Here is a 15,197-nt window from a genome sequence, read left to right as displayed (position 1 = left end):
ATTATGAATTAAAATAAAAATGCTGTAGTAAGAATAATGCAGTAATAATTACATAAAAAAACAAACATTATTATGCAATAATATTTAATATTTTTATGAAATGATACATTAAATATATATTATTATTTTTACTATGATATATTTTTTTACTTTTGGTTATGGTTTGAGTGTATTTCGAACATGCATACAATTACAACATGATACATCACAATTTCCTATTTCTCTTTTTAACATGTTCGAAAAGGAGTAGGAAGAAGCAAAGCTTACTCCGACGGGGTTTGTGTCATACCAAAGACTATAAAAATGGGACCCGTTACCTCCCTGCTTGGCACTCAGCATCAAGGGTTGGAATTGGGGGTTAAATCACCAAAAAATTATTCCCGGGCGCGGCACCGCTGCTGCCCACTGCTCCCCTCACCTCCCAGGGTGTGAACAAAGGGATGAGTCAAATGCAGAGGACAAATTTCACCACACCTAGTGTGTGTGTGACTATCATTGGTACTTTAACTTAAAACTTACTTGATCCTACCTCTTTTTCATTACTTAGCAGTTGCTAACACATTTTTTTTAGAATATACTCCATAAATAATAATAAAAATAAATAAATAAATAAATGCATAAAAAATAGTGACATACGTTGTTTTTCATAGAGTGAGGCACAAAAGTTTATTAGTAAATTCAGAAGGTTTATAATGGTTCTTCTTCATTGTTTTTAGTAAACACTTTAAGTTTGAACAGTTTCTTAAATTGGATCATATTAGTACAGTGTTTGATTTCTTTATATAATCGATTCCATAATTTGATTCCACATACAGATAAACTAAGGGTTCTCAGTGTTGTATTTGTATACAAATGTTTTAAATTACATTTTTCCTTTAAGGTTATATTCCTCCTCTTAAACATAATATTTTATTGATACACAAAAATACAAAATTTACCTGCAGAGCTATAGCAGTAATCACATTTGTATTTCAAGTATTGTATTAACATTTTTAATTTCCGTAAAATCAGAATTTTTTTAAATGCAGTCTTAATTAGGGGTGTATATCGTTTTGTTTGTTGTATTTGTTTATTTGAAGGACAATGTGCAGTTACATGAAGAAGATGGCTGCACCAGATTTCGCACCATGGTAATTTCCATCTGTAGTCCCTTATGGCACATTTAACATTCACAATTTAAATCAAACAGGAATGCAAATACACAACAATATTGAAATTACATAATGATAGGTAATTCAAAAATACAAGTACAATACATAGAATGTATTTACAAATCAGTGGGTGGTCAAGTTAAAATATTTTATCAGTTTCATTTAAAGAGCAGGAGTATATAAAGAGCAGCATTTTTTTTTAATCAAAGTCCACATGCAGTGCAGTAGCCATCAGATGGTACCCATAAGGGTATCATTCAATAGCCATATACCCCATTGGTACTGTTTAACGATACCGATATCAATATTGATACTCCTTAGCGATATCGGTATTAATCAGTACTCTTATGCAATATGTAATTAGTGTAGATAAATATGTGAAAAAATGTTTTTTTTTTATTACCATGTTCAGAGGTCGTACACCACCAACATCATGCAACATCTCACAGCAGGGCTACATTTTTTTTAGGTCTTAAACAACTCAAATATGTTTGCAGTTCAAGGTGCAATGCAGTTGTTATGTCAATATCTTGTAAAGACCAAACAGATCCACCACTGTTTCTATTCATTACAATTACACTCAGCTGGAAATATATCGATTTATGACATTCACGTGTAGAGCGCAGACCTTTTCCGTGATATACAGTACAGGCCAAAAGTTTGGACTAACCTGCTCCTCATTCAATGCGTTTTCTTCATTTTCACGACCACTGTATTTTTCGGAGTATAAGTCGCTCCGGAGTATAAGTCGCACCTGCCGAAAATGCATAATAAAGACGGGAAAAAGCATATATAAGTCGCATTTTTGGGGAAAATTTATTTGATAAAACCCAACACCAAGAATAGACATTTGAAAGGCAATTTAAAATAAATAAAGAATTGTGAACAACAGGCTGAATAAGTGTACGTTATATGAGGCATATATAACCAACTGAGGAGGTGCCTGGTATGTTAACGTAACATATTATGGTAAGAGTCATTCAAATAACTATAACATATAGAACATGCTATACGTTTACCAAACAATCTGTCACTCCTAATCGCTAAATCCCATGACATCTAATACGTCTAGTAGAGATGCGCGGATATGCAATTATATCATCCGCAACCGCATCACCAAAGTCGTCGTGCACCCGAACCAAGATTTTATCAGAAACGCATCCGCCCGCCCGCTGAAATACATCAGAGGTTGGCCACCTTTACCACTCACAGAGCTGTCTAAACCCGTTTCACAGAGTAACAAAGACAATTGGAGCCGCTAACGTTCTCGCGATAATCCAATTGACGTTCATCCTGATGACAAGGATATGGGCGTGCTGTGAAGCCATTGCCTTTGACACCTTCAACAACATGTACACACCGATTTTTAGTCTGGCAACATGTTGTGTGCAGCTTCCGCAATCACACATACAAGATTGAAAGGCATACTGGTTGACACAGAGTACACTGATGGTTGTGAAAGGAACAACTTTAACACTTACTAATATGCGCCACGCTGTGAAGCCACACCAAACAAGATTGACAAACACATTTTGGGAGAACATCCTCACAGTAACACAACATAAACGCAACACAACAAATACCCAGAATCCTTTGTATCCGTTAGATTTCCTGAATATATTTTACGCGCCCCCTACCCCGCCCACCTTGGGGTTGGGGTGGCGGGGTTTGCTGCTAGCGGGGTGTATAAAATAGTCATTGTGTCATGGATACAAAGGATTCTGGGTATTTGTTGTGTTGCAATAATGTTGTGTTACTGGGAGGATGTCCTCCCGAAATGTGTTTGTCAATCTTGTTTGGTGTGGCTTCACAGTATGGCGCATATTACTAAGAGTGTTAAAATTGTTTATATCACAACCATTAGTGTACTCTGTGTCACCCAGTATGCCTTGCAGTCGTGTGCGTGTTGCTGCGGAAGCCACACACAACATGTTGCTGGACTGACAAGCAGATCGTACATGCTGTAGAGGGCGACAAAGCCAATGGCTTTATGGCACGCCCTAATACTTATTATCTGGGTGACTGACGGTAGTCATTCTAGAGAATAATAGCGTCTCCTATTGTCTTCTTCGCTTAGTGACACGGGTCTGAAATGGCTCTTTGAATGACAAAGGATACCGAACCCAGAACCATGTATTTCAAATATTTCCGGATGGTTCAACCGCCACCCGCCCGAATCTAATTAAAATCTATTTTTTCATCATGTCACCCGCCCGACCCGCGGTTGAGACCGCAAACCGGGCATCTCTAACGTCTAGTCACTTACGTGAATGAGCTAAATAATATTATTTGATATTTTACGGTAATGTGTTTATAATTGGGCTTCACGGTGGCAGAGGGGTTAGTGCGTCTGCCTCACAATACAAAGCTCCTGCAGTTTTGGGTTCAATCCCAGGCTCGGGATCTTTCTGTGTGGAGTTTGCATGTTCTCCCCGTGAATGCGTGGGTTCCCTCCGGGTACTCCGGCTTCCTCCCACTTCCAAAGACATGCACCTGGGGATAGGTTGATTGGCAACACTAAATTGGCCCTAGTGTGTGAATGTGAGTGTGAATGTTGTCTGTCTATCTGTGTTGGCCCTGCGATGAGGTGGCGACTTGTCCAGGGTGTACCCCGCCTTCCGCCCGATTGTAGCTGAGATAGGCGCCAGCGCCCCCCGCGACCTCGAAAGGGAATAAGCGGTAGAAATGGATGGATGGATGGTGTTTATAATTTCGCTCTTAAGTCGCCCCTGAGTATAAGTCGCACCCCTGGCCTAACTATGAAAAAAAAACTGCGACTTATAGTCCGAAAAATACGGTATTTACATTGTGGATTGTCACTGAAGGCATAAAAACTACAAATGCACACTTAACCAAATAAGGTGAAATAACTGAAAAGCCTTTGCTCAGATTACTGCTTTGCACACTCTTGGCATTCTCTCGATGAGCTTCAAGAGGTAGTCACCTGAAATGGTTTTCCAACAGTCTTGAAGGAGTTCCCAGAGGTGTTCATTGCCAAGAGTGTGCAAAAGGTGGATATTTTGAAGAAACTAGAATATTGTTATTTCACCTTTTTTTGTTGAGTACATAACTCCACGTGTTCATTCATAGTTTTGATGCCTTCAGTGACAATGTTAAGTTAAAGTTAAAGTACCAATGATTGTCGCACACACTCTAGGTGTGGCGAAATTTGTCCTCTGCATTTGACCCATCCCCTGTTCACCCCCTGGGAGGTGAGGGGAGCAGTGGGCAGCAGCGGTGCCGTGCCCGGGAATCATTTCTGGTGATTTAACCCCCAATTCCAACCCTTGATGCTGAGTGCCAAGCAGGGAGGTAATTGGTCCCATTTGTATAGTCTTTGGTATGACTCGGCCGGAGTTTGAACTCCCAACCTACCGATCTCAGGGCGTCTACAATGTGAATCAGGGGTCTCAAACTCATTTACCTGGGAGCCACTGGATGCACAGTCTGGGTGAGGCTGGGCCGCAAAAAAAGATTTCCTAAAACATGTTTTGTATACTCCTCAGCATGGTATATATTTGTAATTAGCCGGTGCACTGAGAATAATGCTATTCCCGCCTTATGTGGTATTCCACTTTCCCTCCCTACAGCAACACAGCGGTTGGCGGATAATAGCCGGGAAAGTTGCGGGATAGCGAGTGCAAAAAAGTGACGGCTCCCGGAGGGTTTTCCGGCGTCATATTGAAATATATGTAGTGTACATCGTGTGAGGCAATGCAAATTAAACAATAAAAAAAAATTTGAATTGGTCCAGGTTATCGGGGACTGTTATTACTGACGGACAGGTGTCGCGGTGTGCACATAAGAAAACCCTCGTCTCCATGACAACGTCTCTGTCGCTTTAACCCACTTGCCGCTTATCCACTAACACAGGGATTGGCAACTCAGAACGTTGAAAGATCCATTTTGACCACAACACTGTCAAGCGCCATTCATATAAAACTTACGGGCCACACTAACCTTAACCTTTAATATTAAGGGGGGGGGGGCGCAAAATAACATCTCTCGGGCCGCAATTGGCCCGCGGGCTGCCTGTATGATACCCCTGATGTAAATAGTCATGAAAATAAAGAAATTGCACTGAATGAGAAGGTCTGTCCAAATGTTTGGCCTGTACTGTATCATATCAAATCCATAATATAAATCAATAAAATAAACTAGCATGTTAGGTGGGTGTGCATTTTGTTACTGTAAATCAATCATTCAATCAATCAGTCAAAATGTATTTATATAGCCCTTAATCACAAGTGTCTCCAAGGACTTCACAAACCAAAATGACATTCTTGGATCTGAACCCACATCTAGGCAAGAAAATGAAAAAAATAATGATGTTTATTATTTTAATATTTTTAACTAGTAATTTTAAATAAAACTATGTAAATATGAAATAAAATAATACAAAACATCATATACTGTATATTTCTTATTCTTCTAAGTACTAGTACTAGTAGTATTGATTTTTCACCAGTTTTTAAAATGAAAAATCACATCACTGAGCTCCGCCTGTGCAGAAATAGCCTGTCTTAGCAGTGGTCAACACAGAATTGTGGTACTTGTTCACTGTTTTTTTTTTTCTTTTTTGCTCCAAACGGCCAGCGATGTTGTCAGTCTGTGTGCCGGCTGCTGACTGCTGGCAGCAGCTTAGCTTGCTATTGTTACTTTGAGTGCACCAGAAGCAGTGTGCAAGCGGTTGACATAGCAGTGAACTCAGGATGCCGCCTGTAAGAGGGCGGCCTCGTCCTCTAGGAAGGTCTGCGGGCTGACCTTGCAGCCACAATCACAAGTAACGGCCCTCAAGGGACGTGACCCGGACCCTTTGTGTTTCTCGCGGGGGGTGCGGGGGCAAAGACTGCGCTGCTGTCCAAACACGGGCGCTGGGCTATTGTCGCTCCACTCCACTGCAATTACTCAAACATGGATGACCTCTTACACCATTCCATTGCGGAGTGGAATCCAACCTGGAAGTGGACGCAGATTAAGTCCCGCCTCTGTTACAATTTTCGAGGGCGACGGGTGTTGTGGATTTTTATCCTGAAGACCAACTTATAAAATGTGTCACAACATGACGAACACATACAATCTAAGAGTTTCGATCCAAAATGGGCGCCAAAATATTGATGATTATAAAAATCGCCAGCAGAACGCTACACAATAGGTTAACTCTTCTATTTGGTAAAAATTAAACCTAACGTAAAAATTCAAGACTACATAAATGTGATATTGCTTGAAAAGAAAATGTGTTAGAATTCAGCATAGTTTGAAAACAATGACGTTTACGTAGCATTGATACATTTTTGACTCAAAGAACGCAGAAAAGAATCATGCGGAAAAGCTTTTGAGGCCTTTATTTTCGATTGTCAACAAGCAGTACTAACCTCGAATAGTGTGGTGTGTCATTAAGTGGGCTGCGCAAAAACTAAAGAAAAAAAATTCACTCAATTTTAGCACCGACCATTCACTCATTTTTAGCACCGAACATTGATATTCAGTTATCTTTTGTACGTTTTCCGACATTACTTCGTTTGATAATGTTAGCGTCGCGGTTCATAATTGACGTAGAGTTGCATTATTAACATAGCGTTACGGTATTAGCGTACCGTTACAGTATTAGCGTTGCGATACGGTATTAGCGTAGCTATACGTCACTAGTGTTACGTAATTAGAGTGCGAGCACTTCTGATTACATCCGAGAACAAAAATTCTGCACAATTACATTTAAACTGAACGTCATTTTGCTGGAGTATCACTTAAATGCAATTTTACGAACAGTACTCACCAAAAACAAAAGAAAAAGAATACTGAATAAAAATCGTAGCACAGAATGATTGTTAGTAAACTGGATTACGCTATTTTTCGCAAAAAATTTCGCTATTTTTGTTTATTGTTATTTTTATCTTATCCTCCAAAGCTGGTGCAGATTATAATTATATGTCAACAAATACGTATGTAAATAATTTTTGTGCATATGAATTAGTTTACGAACTAATATTTTTGGCAAAAATTACATTCGGCGATAAAAAAAATTAAGAACATTTTGTCGCTCTTGTCTCTTTAATGGACGTCTCTTCTGTAAATCCATCCAGCAGGGTTAAGACAACAACTTGTCCCGTTTTTTTATATTTTCTCCATCCACGGAAGGTCTCAAACCTACGGCCCTAAAAACTTGGCTTTCAGTTCTAATGTGAAAACTGTCGCAAAAACATGATGAGTTCCAACATCAGAAATGCACTGCTTCCTGTTTGTCAGTCGGGTTGATCTCCGGAGGGGGTGAAGGGTCATCTCAGCATTGGCCCGCTGTCACGTCCTCCTGCTCTGAGACTCCTGTTTCCTGCTCCTGTTTGTTCAGCTTCGCCGTCAAAAGCATGCGAACACAAAGCGACTAATTTGCACGTTTCTCTGATTGTTTTTTTTTCTTCTGACTGGTGTCAAGAATTCCAGGAAGTTTGTCTTACACATGAAACACATACGATGGCACAGGTGCAGGAACGCCAAGCACCCACAAGATGTCACCCTTTCAGTGATGGACCCCTTGGCTTTTTTTGTTATTGCCTCCACCCAGGATGTTTAATGTGAACATTGACATATGTTCTATGGTTCTATTTAAGTTGCATCATATTCCATCTTGTTTATCTTTCAGACCCTCCGTGCTTTGATTTCGGCCTCCCCGGGGTCCTGGGCATCGCATTCGGAGGCTTCCTAATAGGAGTGTTACTCATTGGAGCATTGTGGTTCATCAAAATCAAAACAGGTGGGTCCAGAATCAAAAGTCACCTTTTGAGTCTTAGTTCTTCCATTAGTAATGTTTTTGTAATATATTTAGAGTTTCATCGATGAAATCAAGACATGTCCGATTTGTTTTTTCCAACAAAAAACAGTCATATTGATGTTGTTTTTTCTGAAAACAACGCAGTCATATTTGTTGTTTTCAGAAAAAACATCAATATGACTGTTTTTTGTTGGAAAAAACAAATCGGACTTGTTTTAATTTCATCAAAAAACAACACAGTTATATTTGTGCTTTTTCCTGAAAAAACTGAAAAGAAAATCAAAATGTATCTTTTTTTTTAAATGCAACCAAACAAAATGGATATGTGACCAACCAAAATAATTGCAAACAAAAATAATGGATTTCAAATGAAAACACATGTAATAATAATGTATACAAAAAAAACAGATGTATGTTTCAAACACAAAAATATACCATCTTTTTCGGACTACAAGGCGCACTTAAAATCCTTCCATTTTCTCAAAACTCGACAATGCGCCTTATAAAGTACGGAATATTTTTGGTTGCGCTTACCGGCCTCAAAGCTATTTTATTCTTTACATGGTGAAATTATAAGTGTGACCAGTAGATGGCAGTCACACATAAGCGATACATGTAGACTGCAATATGACTCAAGTAAACAACACCAAAATGTTATATGTTCCATTGAAAATACAGAACATTACACGCGGCACTCAAAAATCTATCAAAATGTTTTGGTATGACTTTGGTAAGCTATGAAGCCGCACCGCTGGATGGATTGTACTGTGCTTCAACATACTATTATTTTGGTGTGTGTATAAGGTAAGACATATTATCTGGCGTTTTGTTTCGCAATATTATGCAAAAGCAACTTTTCATACCTTCTGGTACCTGCTGATCGGTACTTGGGATCTGCATAAGTTCTGAAAATGTGCGTGTGTCCGCCTTTGTAGTCGATAAGCTTCTATCTTCTTGTTATGGGAGATTCATCCTCCGCTGTTGCCATTTCTAATGTAAAGTAGTGTAAAGTTCTTACTTATATCTGTCTGTAAACTTGCTATGAAAGTGCTAAAACATACCGGTGTAGTGAGTTTACATTATTCACCCAAGGAACTTTAGTTATTAGAGAGTTCCGTTCGGATGTTTTTTCATGGCTCACCAGTGAGCCACGGATGAGGAGATGCTGCTCCGTTATTGATTTAAGTAAAATCTGACTGTAATTAAAAAAGTTAGCTCCTTCTTTTGACACTTCTTCCACTCCCATCCTTGCACGCTATACCGCTACAAAGATGACAGGGAAAAGACCGCCCACAAAATGGCACATCCTTAAGCAACTGTTAGAAAGCAAACATTTTGACCAAAGGACCACCATTGCATGTTTTGTAGACCACAAGGAAGTATTTTACATTTAGAAAAAATTAATGCTCCCTGTAATCCGGTGCGACTTTTGTATGAAAATAGACCTGGCTAGACCCGCTCTTTGGCAGTGCGCCTTATAATCCGGTGCGCCATATAAACTGTAAAATACGGTACCGGGTGCAAATACAATTTTTGGGGCAAACAAATCCTCTATTTTTGGTTGAGACTCAATTTAGATATTGTGGGCCTGACCTCGTCTGAACAATATGTTTTGACACCAAAAAAAATGATTTACAACCAAAATAAAACTGGAACAAAGAAAGGTTTCCACTGAAAAAGATTTGCAAACGAAAAAAAGATTTCCAACCGAAAGTTACTTGTCTTTAAAAATATGAATGTTTTAAATTTAAAATATATTTTTGACTGAAAATCCTTTTTTTTTGGTAGAAAATCTTTTTTTGTTTGGTTGCATAAGAGGATTTGTCACTATTAAATTGTCAAATTTTTTTCTCCCAACAAACCTTTTGAGGACCACCGCCGCCTCCCGCCTCCAAAAAAGCAGAATTTATGTTTTGTGTTTATCATTATTTACCCCCAAAGTATATTTATAAAAAATAATAACAAAAAAACAAATTAACGATTAAAGATTTGCAACCAAAAAAAAATTGCAAACAAAACTTAGTTTTGTAAATATGAATGTTTTTCATTGATAAATATTTTTGGCTGCAAATCTTTTTTTTTTTTTTTTTTGTAGAAAACATGTTTTTGTTTGGTTGCATAACATATTTTCTCCTGACAAACTTTTCGAGGACTCCCTGCCCCAAAAAGTAGAATTAATATTTTGTGTTTTTGATTACCGGTAATTATTTTGTCTTTTTTTTTTTTCAAAAAACTGCATAAATGACAACAAAAGTTAAGTTTGTGGGGGGGGGGTTTCCAACCCCTGAAAAACCCCCAATGTATATTTATTAAAAAAAACAACAAAGTAATGAAAAAAATCCAAATATATTATTTTTGAATGTTAGTTCCAAAAAGGAAAAAACAGTTACAAAAGTTACAAGAAAAAAAAAGATAAAAGAATTAAAAATTAACTTGTTTGACCTACTGTAAATTCCCCCGATGAATATATTTGATAAAAGTTTAGAGTTTAGCCAAAAGGGACAAGGTGCACCAGACATCCGCAATGTTTGGCATAAATACCGTATTTTTTGGATTATAAGTCGCAGTTTTTTCATAGTTCGGCCGGGGGTGCGACATATATTCCGGAGCGACTTATGTGTGAAATTATTAACACATTACCGTAAAATATTAAATAATATTATTTATCTCATTCACGCAAGAGACGGAGAAAATGTCAGCAATCGTCACACACATGTCAACCAATAAGAATTCGGCGGGGGAGGGTCATGGCAGAAGTGCATTGTGGGTCATGGAATGCTAACTGCTATATACTAAATGCTACTGCCGTAACTATTAAAATGGATCATTTCAACGTTGGCGGTAACTTATAAAAACTGAGAAGGGCTGAACAAAAAGGGCACCGAAAAGGAAATCATTTAGTGCAGATAACAAGCTGGACGTAGTGAAATATGCAGCAGAAAACGACAAGAGGAAGCGGCGCATACCTTTGGAGTTGGCAGAGTTGTTTAGAAGCGACATCGCGGAAGAAGATTTCATCGGATTTATCGATTAGGAGTGACCGATTGTTGGGAAAACGTATAGCATGTTCTATATGTTATAGTTAATTGAATGACTCTTACCATAATATGTTATGTTAACATACCAGGCACCTTCTCAGTTGGTTATTCATGCCTCATATAACGTACACTTATTCAGCCTGTTGTTCACTATTCTTTATTTATTTTAAATTGACTTTCAAATGTCTTTTCTTGGTGTTGGATTTTATCAAATATATTTCCCCCCAAAATGCGACTTATACTCCAGTGCGACTTTTATATGTTATTTTTTTCCTTTTTTAATATGCATTTTCGACCGGTGCGCCTTATACTCTGAAGCGATTTATAATCCGAAAAATACAGTATATCAGAATCAAAATCGGACATACTTTATTAATCCCCGAGGGGAAATCAGCACAATCCCAATCAAGTATATGGTGTAATTTGTGTGGTTTTCCTGCTTGGCGGAGGTGATAATATCATTGTGCTGTATTTTTAGGTTACCCAACCGGACTGGACATGGCCTCTCCTCTTCCTTCTGGGTGTCCATGCTCAGGAGCCAAGCGACAACCGGTGTCCTCCAACCCGTCCCCCTCTGAGAACAGTAGCGCCAACGCCAGCATCGGCAGCACCCAAAGTACGCCCACCAGCAGCATGGCATGAGATGAGGGTGACCACCCACCAACCTCCCCCCAGCAGCAGCAGTCCGCATCTCCCCTTAAATTCACCGATACGGGATGGTTTTCTCTCAGAAAGCCGCCCTCCTCGCTCCCATCAAAAAGCACAACTCTCATCTTTGCCACACAAGCATGGACGTCCTGGAGAGGGAGGAGGGTCGGTGGGGAGGGGTGTGACAGCCCACACAACGCCTTAATGGATGGCGTGTGACGCTCACCTCTCTTTAAAGTCCAGCTTCTAGACCGGAAGTTAAAGAGTGCAAGAGGAAGAAAAAATTAAATTGGCTTCCAAGCAACAGGAAAAACAAACCATATCCCCCCAAGAACCCAGCAGGAAATTCACCGCATTCCTCCGCAAATTGTGGCGGCAGCACAATAATAGTCGGGACGGGAGATGAAGCCCAACCAGCACATCAAAACCATATCGTCCAAATATTAGGAAGCACACCTTAAAGGGGAACATTATCACAATTTCAGAAGGGTTAAAACCAATAAAAATCCGTTCCCAGTGGCTTATTTTATTTTTCGAAGTTTTTTTTCAAAATCTTACCCATCATGGAATATCCCGAAAAAAGGTTTTAAAGTGCCTGATTTTCGCTATCTGTATATCCACCTGTCCATTTTCCTGTGATGTCACTGCGTGACGCCAATACAAACAAACATGGCAGATAGAACAGAAAGATATAGCGACATTAGCTCAGATTCATACTCGGATTTCAGCGGTTTAAGCGATTCAACAGATTACGCATGTATCGAAACGGATGGTTGGAGCGTGGAGGCAGATAGCGAAAACGAAATTGAAGAAAAAACTGAAGCTATTGAGCCATATCACGACAGACAGCGGCAACGAGGACGAATTCGGCGATCGCTTTCTAACCAACGATTGCCTCTTTTGACCACTGGAGCAACTTAAATCCGTCGATTGGTAAGTGTTTGTTTGGCATTAAATGTGGGTGGAGGGAAAGGCTGGATGCAAATATAGCTACAAATGTACATACAGCTAGCCTAAATGGCATGTTAGCATCGATTAGCTGGCAGTCGTGCCGTGACCAAATATGTCTGATTAGCACATAAGTCAATAACATCAACAAAACTCACCTTTGTGATTTAGTTGACTTTATCGTTGGAAATGCATCTGCTTTGAGTGCGGCAGGATATCCACACATCTCTGTCGTAGCATAGGTGTCGTCGGTAAAATGTGCAGAACAAACGAGGGACTTTCGCATCTTTTGACCACTGGTGTACTTGAATCCGTCAATTGATATGTGTTTGTTTGGCATTAATTGTGGGTGGAGGGAACGGCTGGATGCCAATATAGCTACAAATGAGGCAAAATGATGCAATATGTACATACAGCTAGCCTAAATAGCATGTTAGCATCGATTAGCATGCCGTGACCATTGATATGTCTAATTAGCACACTCCACGTAAGTCAACTTGAAACCTTCTCTGTTCGTGTTGTTACACCCTCCGACAACACACCGACGAGGCATGATGTCTCCAAGGTACGGAAAACAGTCGAAAAAACGGAAAATAACAGAGCTGATTTGTTTTTGTGTGTGTAATGTGTTTGATAAAAATGGCGGATTGATTTCCCGTTGTAACGTCACGGGTGAAAGGTCATCGCTCCGACAGCGAACAATTGAAAGGCGTTTCAATCGCCAAATTCACCCTTTTAGAGTTCGGAAATCGGTTAAAAAAACATATGGTCTTTTTTCAGCAACATCAAGGTATATATTGACGCGTACATAGGTCTGGTGATAATGTTCCCCTTTAAAGAGGTATTTCTCTTCATTTGAGGTCATTTTCTACCTCGGAGATGTGGAAGCCACTTGTTTGTAGCTGAGCAATTTCATGCTGATGTATGTCATTACCCCATTCATGAAATATTATTTAAGGTAGCATTATTTTTTTTTTTTTTGAGAAAGTGCTTTTTCTTTAATGTAGCATTAACACACACAGAAAGACACAAATACATTTTTGTCATACTAACATCTTTTTTTTTTTTGGACGTGTTGTCACTCCCTGTGTATGCAGAGAGTTAAAGGTGAGTTATCGTAGCACATGCCGCTATCGAACAAAAAGCAATGCTTTGTGATTTTTCTTTCCTACTTTTGTTTTGTTTTAGACATATAACACAGGTATTAAAAATGAGAAGACTTTTTTCCAACTTAGAATTTTTGGAAAACAAAGAATCATCGTAATAACTTTTAACAAAAATTAAGAAAAGGCTTGTTTGTTGTTAATTGAAAAAAAAAAATACTAAAATTATATCAATAATGTTTGTTCTTACATGAAAAATTTATGTTATGAAACATGTTTTAAACATATAACACAGTAAATAAAATTGAGAAAACTTTATTCCAAAATACATTTTTTGCAAAAACAAAGAAACGTCCTAATCACTTTTAACTAAAATTAGGAAAAGGCTTGTTTGTTTTGTAATTTAAAAGACAAAAAAAAAGAAAACTAAATCAATCTTATTTGTTCCTACATAAAAAAGTTATGTTATCAAACTTGTTTTAAGCATATAACACAGCCATTAAAAATTACAAAATTACAAAAATACATTCCAAATTTAATTGTTTGCAAAACAAACACCCTAATCACTTTTAATGAAAATTAAGAAAAAATAGTTTGTTGTTAATTAAAAAAACAAAAAATAAATCAATCTTATTTGTCCATCCATCCATTTTCTACCGCTTATTCCCTTTCGGGGTCACGGGGGGCGCTGGCGCCTATCTCAGCTACAATCGGGCGGAAGGCAGGGTACACCCTGGACAAGTCGCCACCTCATCCATGGGCCAACACAGATAGACAGACAACATTCACACACATTCACACACTAGGGACCATTTTTAGTGTTGCCAATCAACCTATCCCCAGGTGCATGTTTTTGGAAGTGGGAGGAAGCCGGAGTACCCGGAGGGAACCCACGCATTCACGGGGAGAACATGCAAACTCCACACAGAAAGATCCCGAGCCTGGATTTGAACCCAGGACTGCAGGAACTTCGTATTGTGAGGCAGACGCACTAACCCCTCTGCCACCGTGAAGCCCCAATCTTATTTGTTCCTACATAAAAAAAAAAGTTATATTATGAAACATGTTTTAAACATATAAAACGGGTATTAAAAATGAGAAGACTTTTTTCCAAATTAAAATTTTTGCAAAACAAATAATCATCGTAATAACTTAACAAAAATTAAGAAAAGGCTTGCTTGTTGTTAATTGAAAAAACAAAAAAAACTAAAATTAGATCAATCTTGTTTGTTCCTACATAAAAAAGTTATGTTATGAAACAAGTTCTAAACATATAACACAGGAAATAAAATTGAGAAAACTTTATTCCAAAATACATTTTATTCAAAACAAAGAAACACCCTAATCACTTTTATCTAAAATTAGGAAAAGGCTTGTTTGTTTTGTAATCAGAAAAACAAAAACAAGAAAATTAAATCAATCTTATTTGTTCCTACATAAAAAAGTTATGTTATCAAACTTGTTTTAAACATATAACACAGCCAGTAAAAATTACAAAACTACACTCCAAATTAATTTTTTTGCAAAACAAACACCCTAATCA

At 38.3% G+C, this 15,197-nt stretch overlaps 1 protein-coding gene across 1 annotated transcript in view; it reads left to right on the top strand.

Moving 5' to 3' along the window:
- Positions 1-14,300, top strand: part of eng (endoglin) — a 117,539-nt gene extending 103,239 nt beyond the window's left edge. The window contains exons 12-13 of the mRNA XM_061876416.1: positions 7,789-7,899; positions 11,434-14,300. Coding sequence (XP_061732400.1) covers positions 7,789-7,899; positions 11,434-11,597 — 275 coding nt within the window. The 3' untranslated portion in view covers positions 11,598-14,300. The remainder of the gene's footprint in view (positions 1-7,788; positions 7,900-11,433) is intronic.
- The last annotated feature ends 897 nt before the right edge of the window (positions 14,301-15,197 follow it).

Source organism: Nerophis ophidion, linkage group LG17, assembly GCF_033978795.1.
Source record: "Nerophis ophidion isolate RoL-2023_Sa linkage group LG17, RoL_Noph_v1.0, whole genome shotgun sequence".
Taxonomy (NCBI): domain Eukaryota; kingdom Metazoa; phylum Chordata; class Actinopteri; order Syngnathiformes; family Syngnathidae; genus Nerophis; species Nerophis ophidion.
This window is presented reverse-complemented; position numbering and strand designations above follow the sequence as displayed.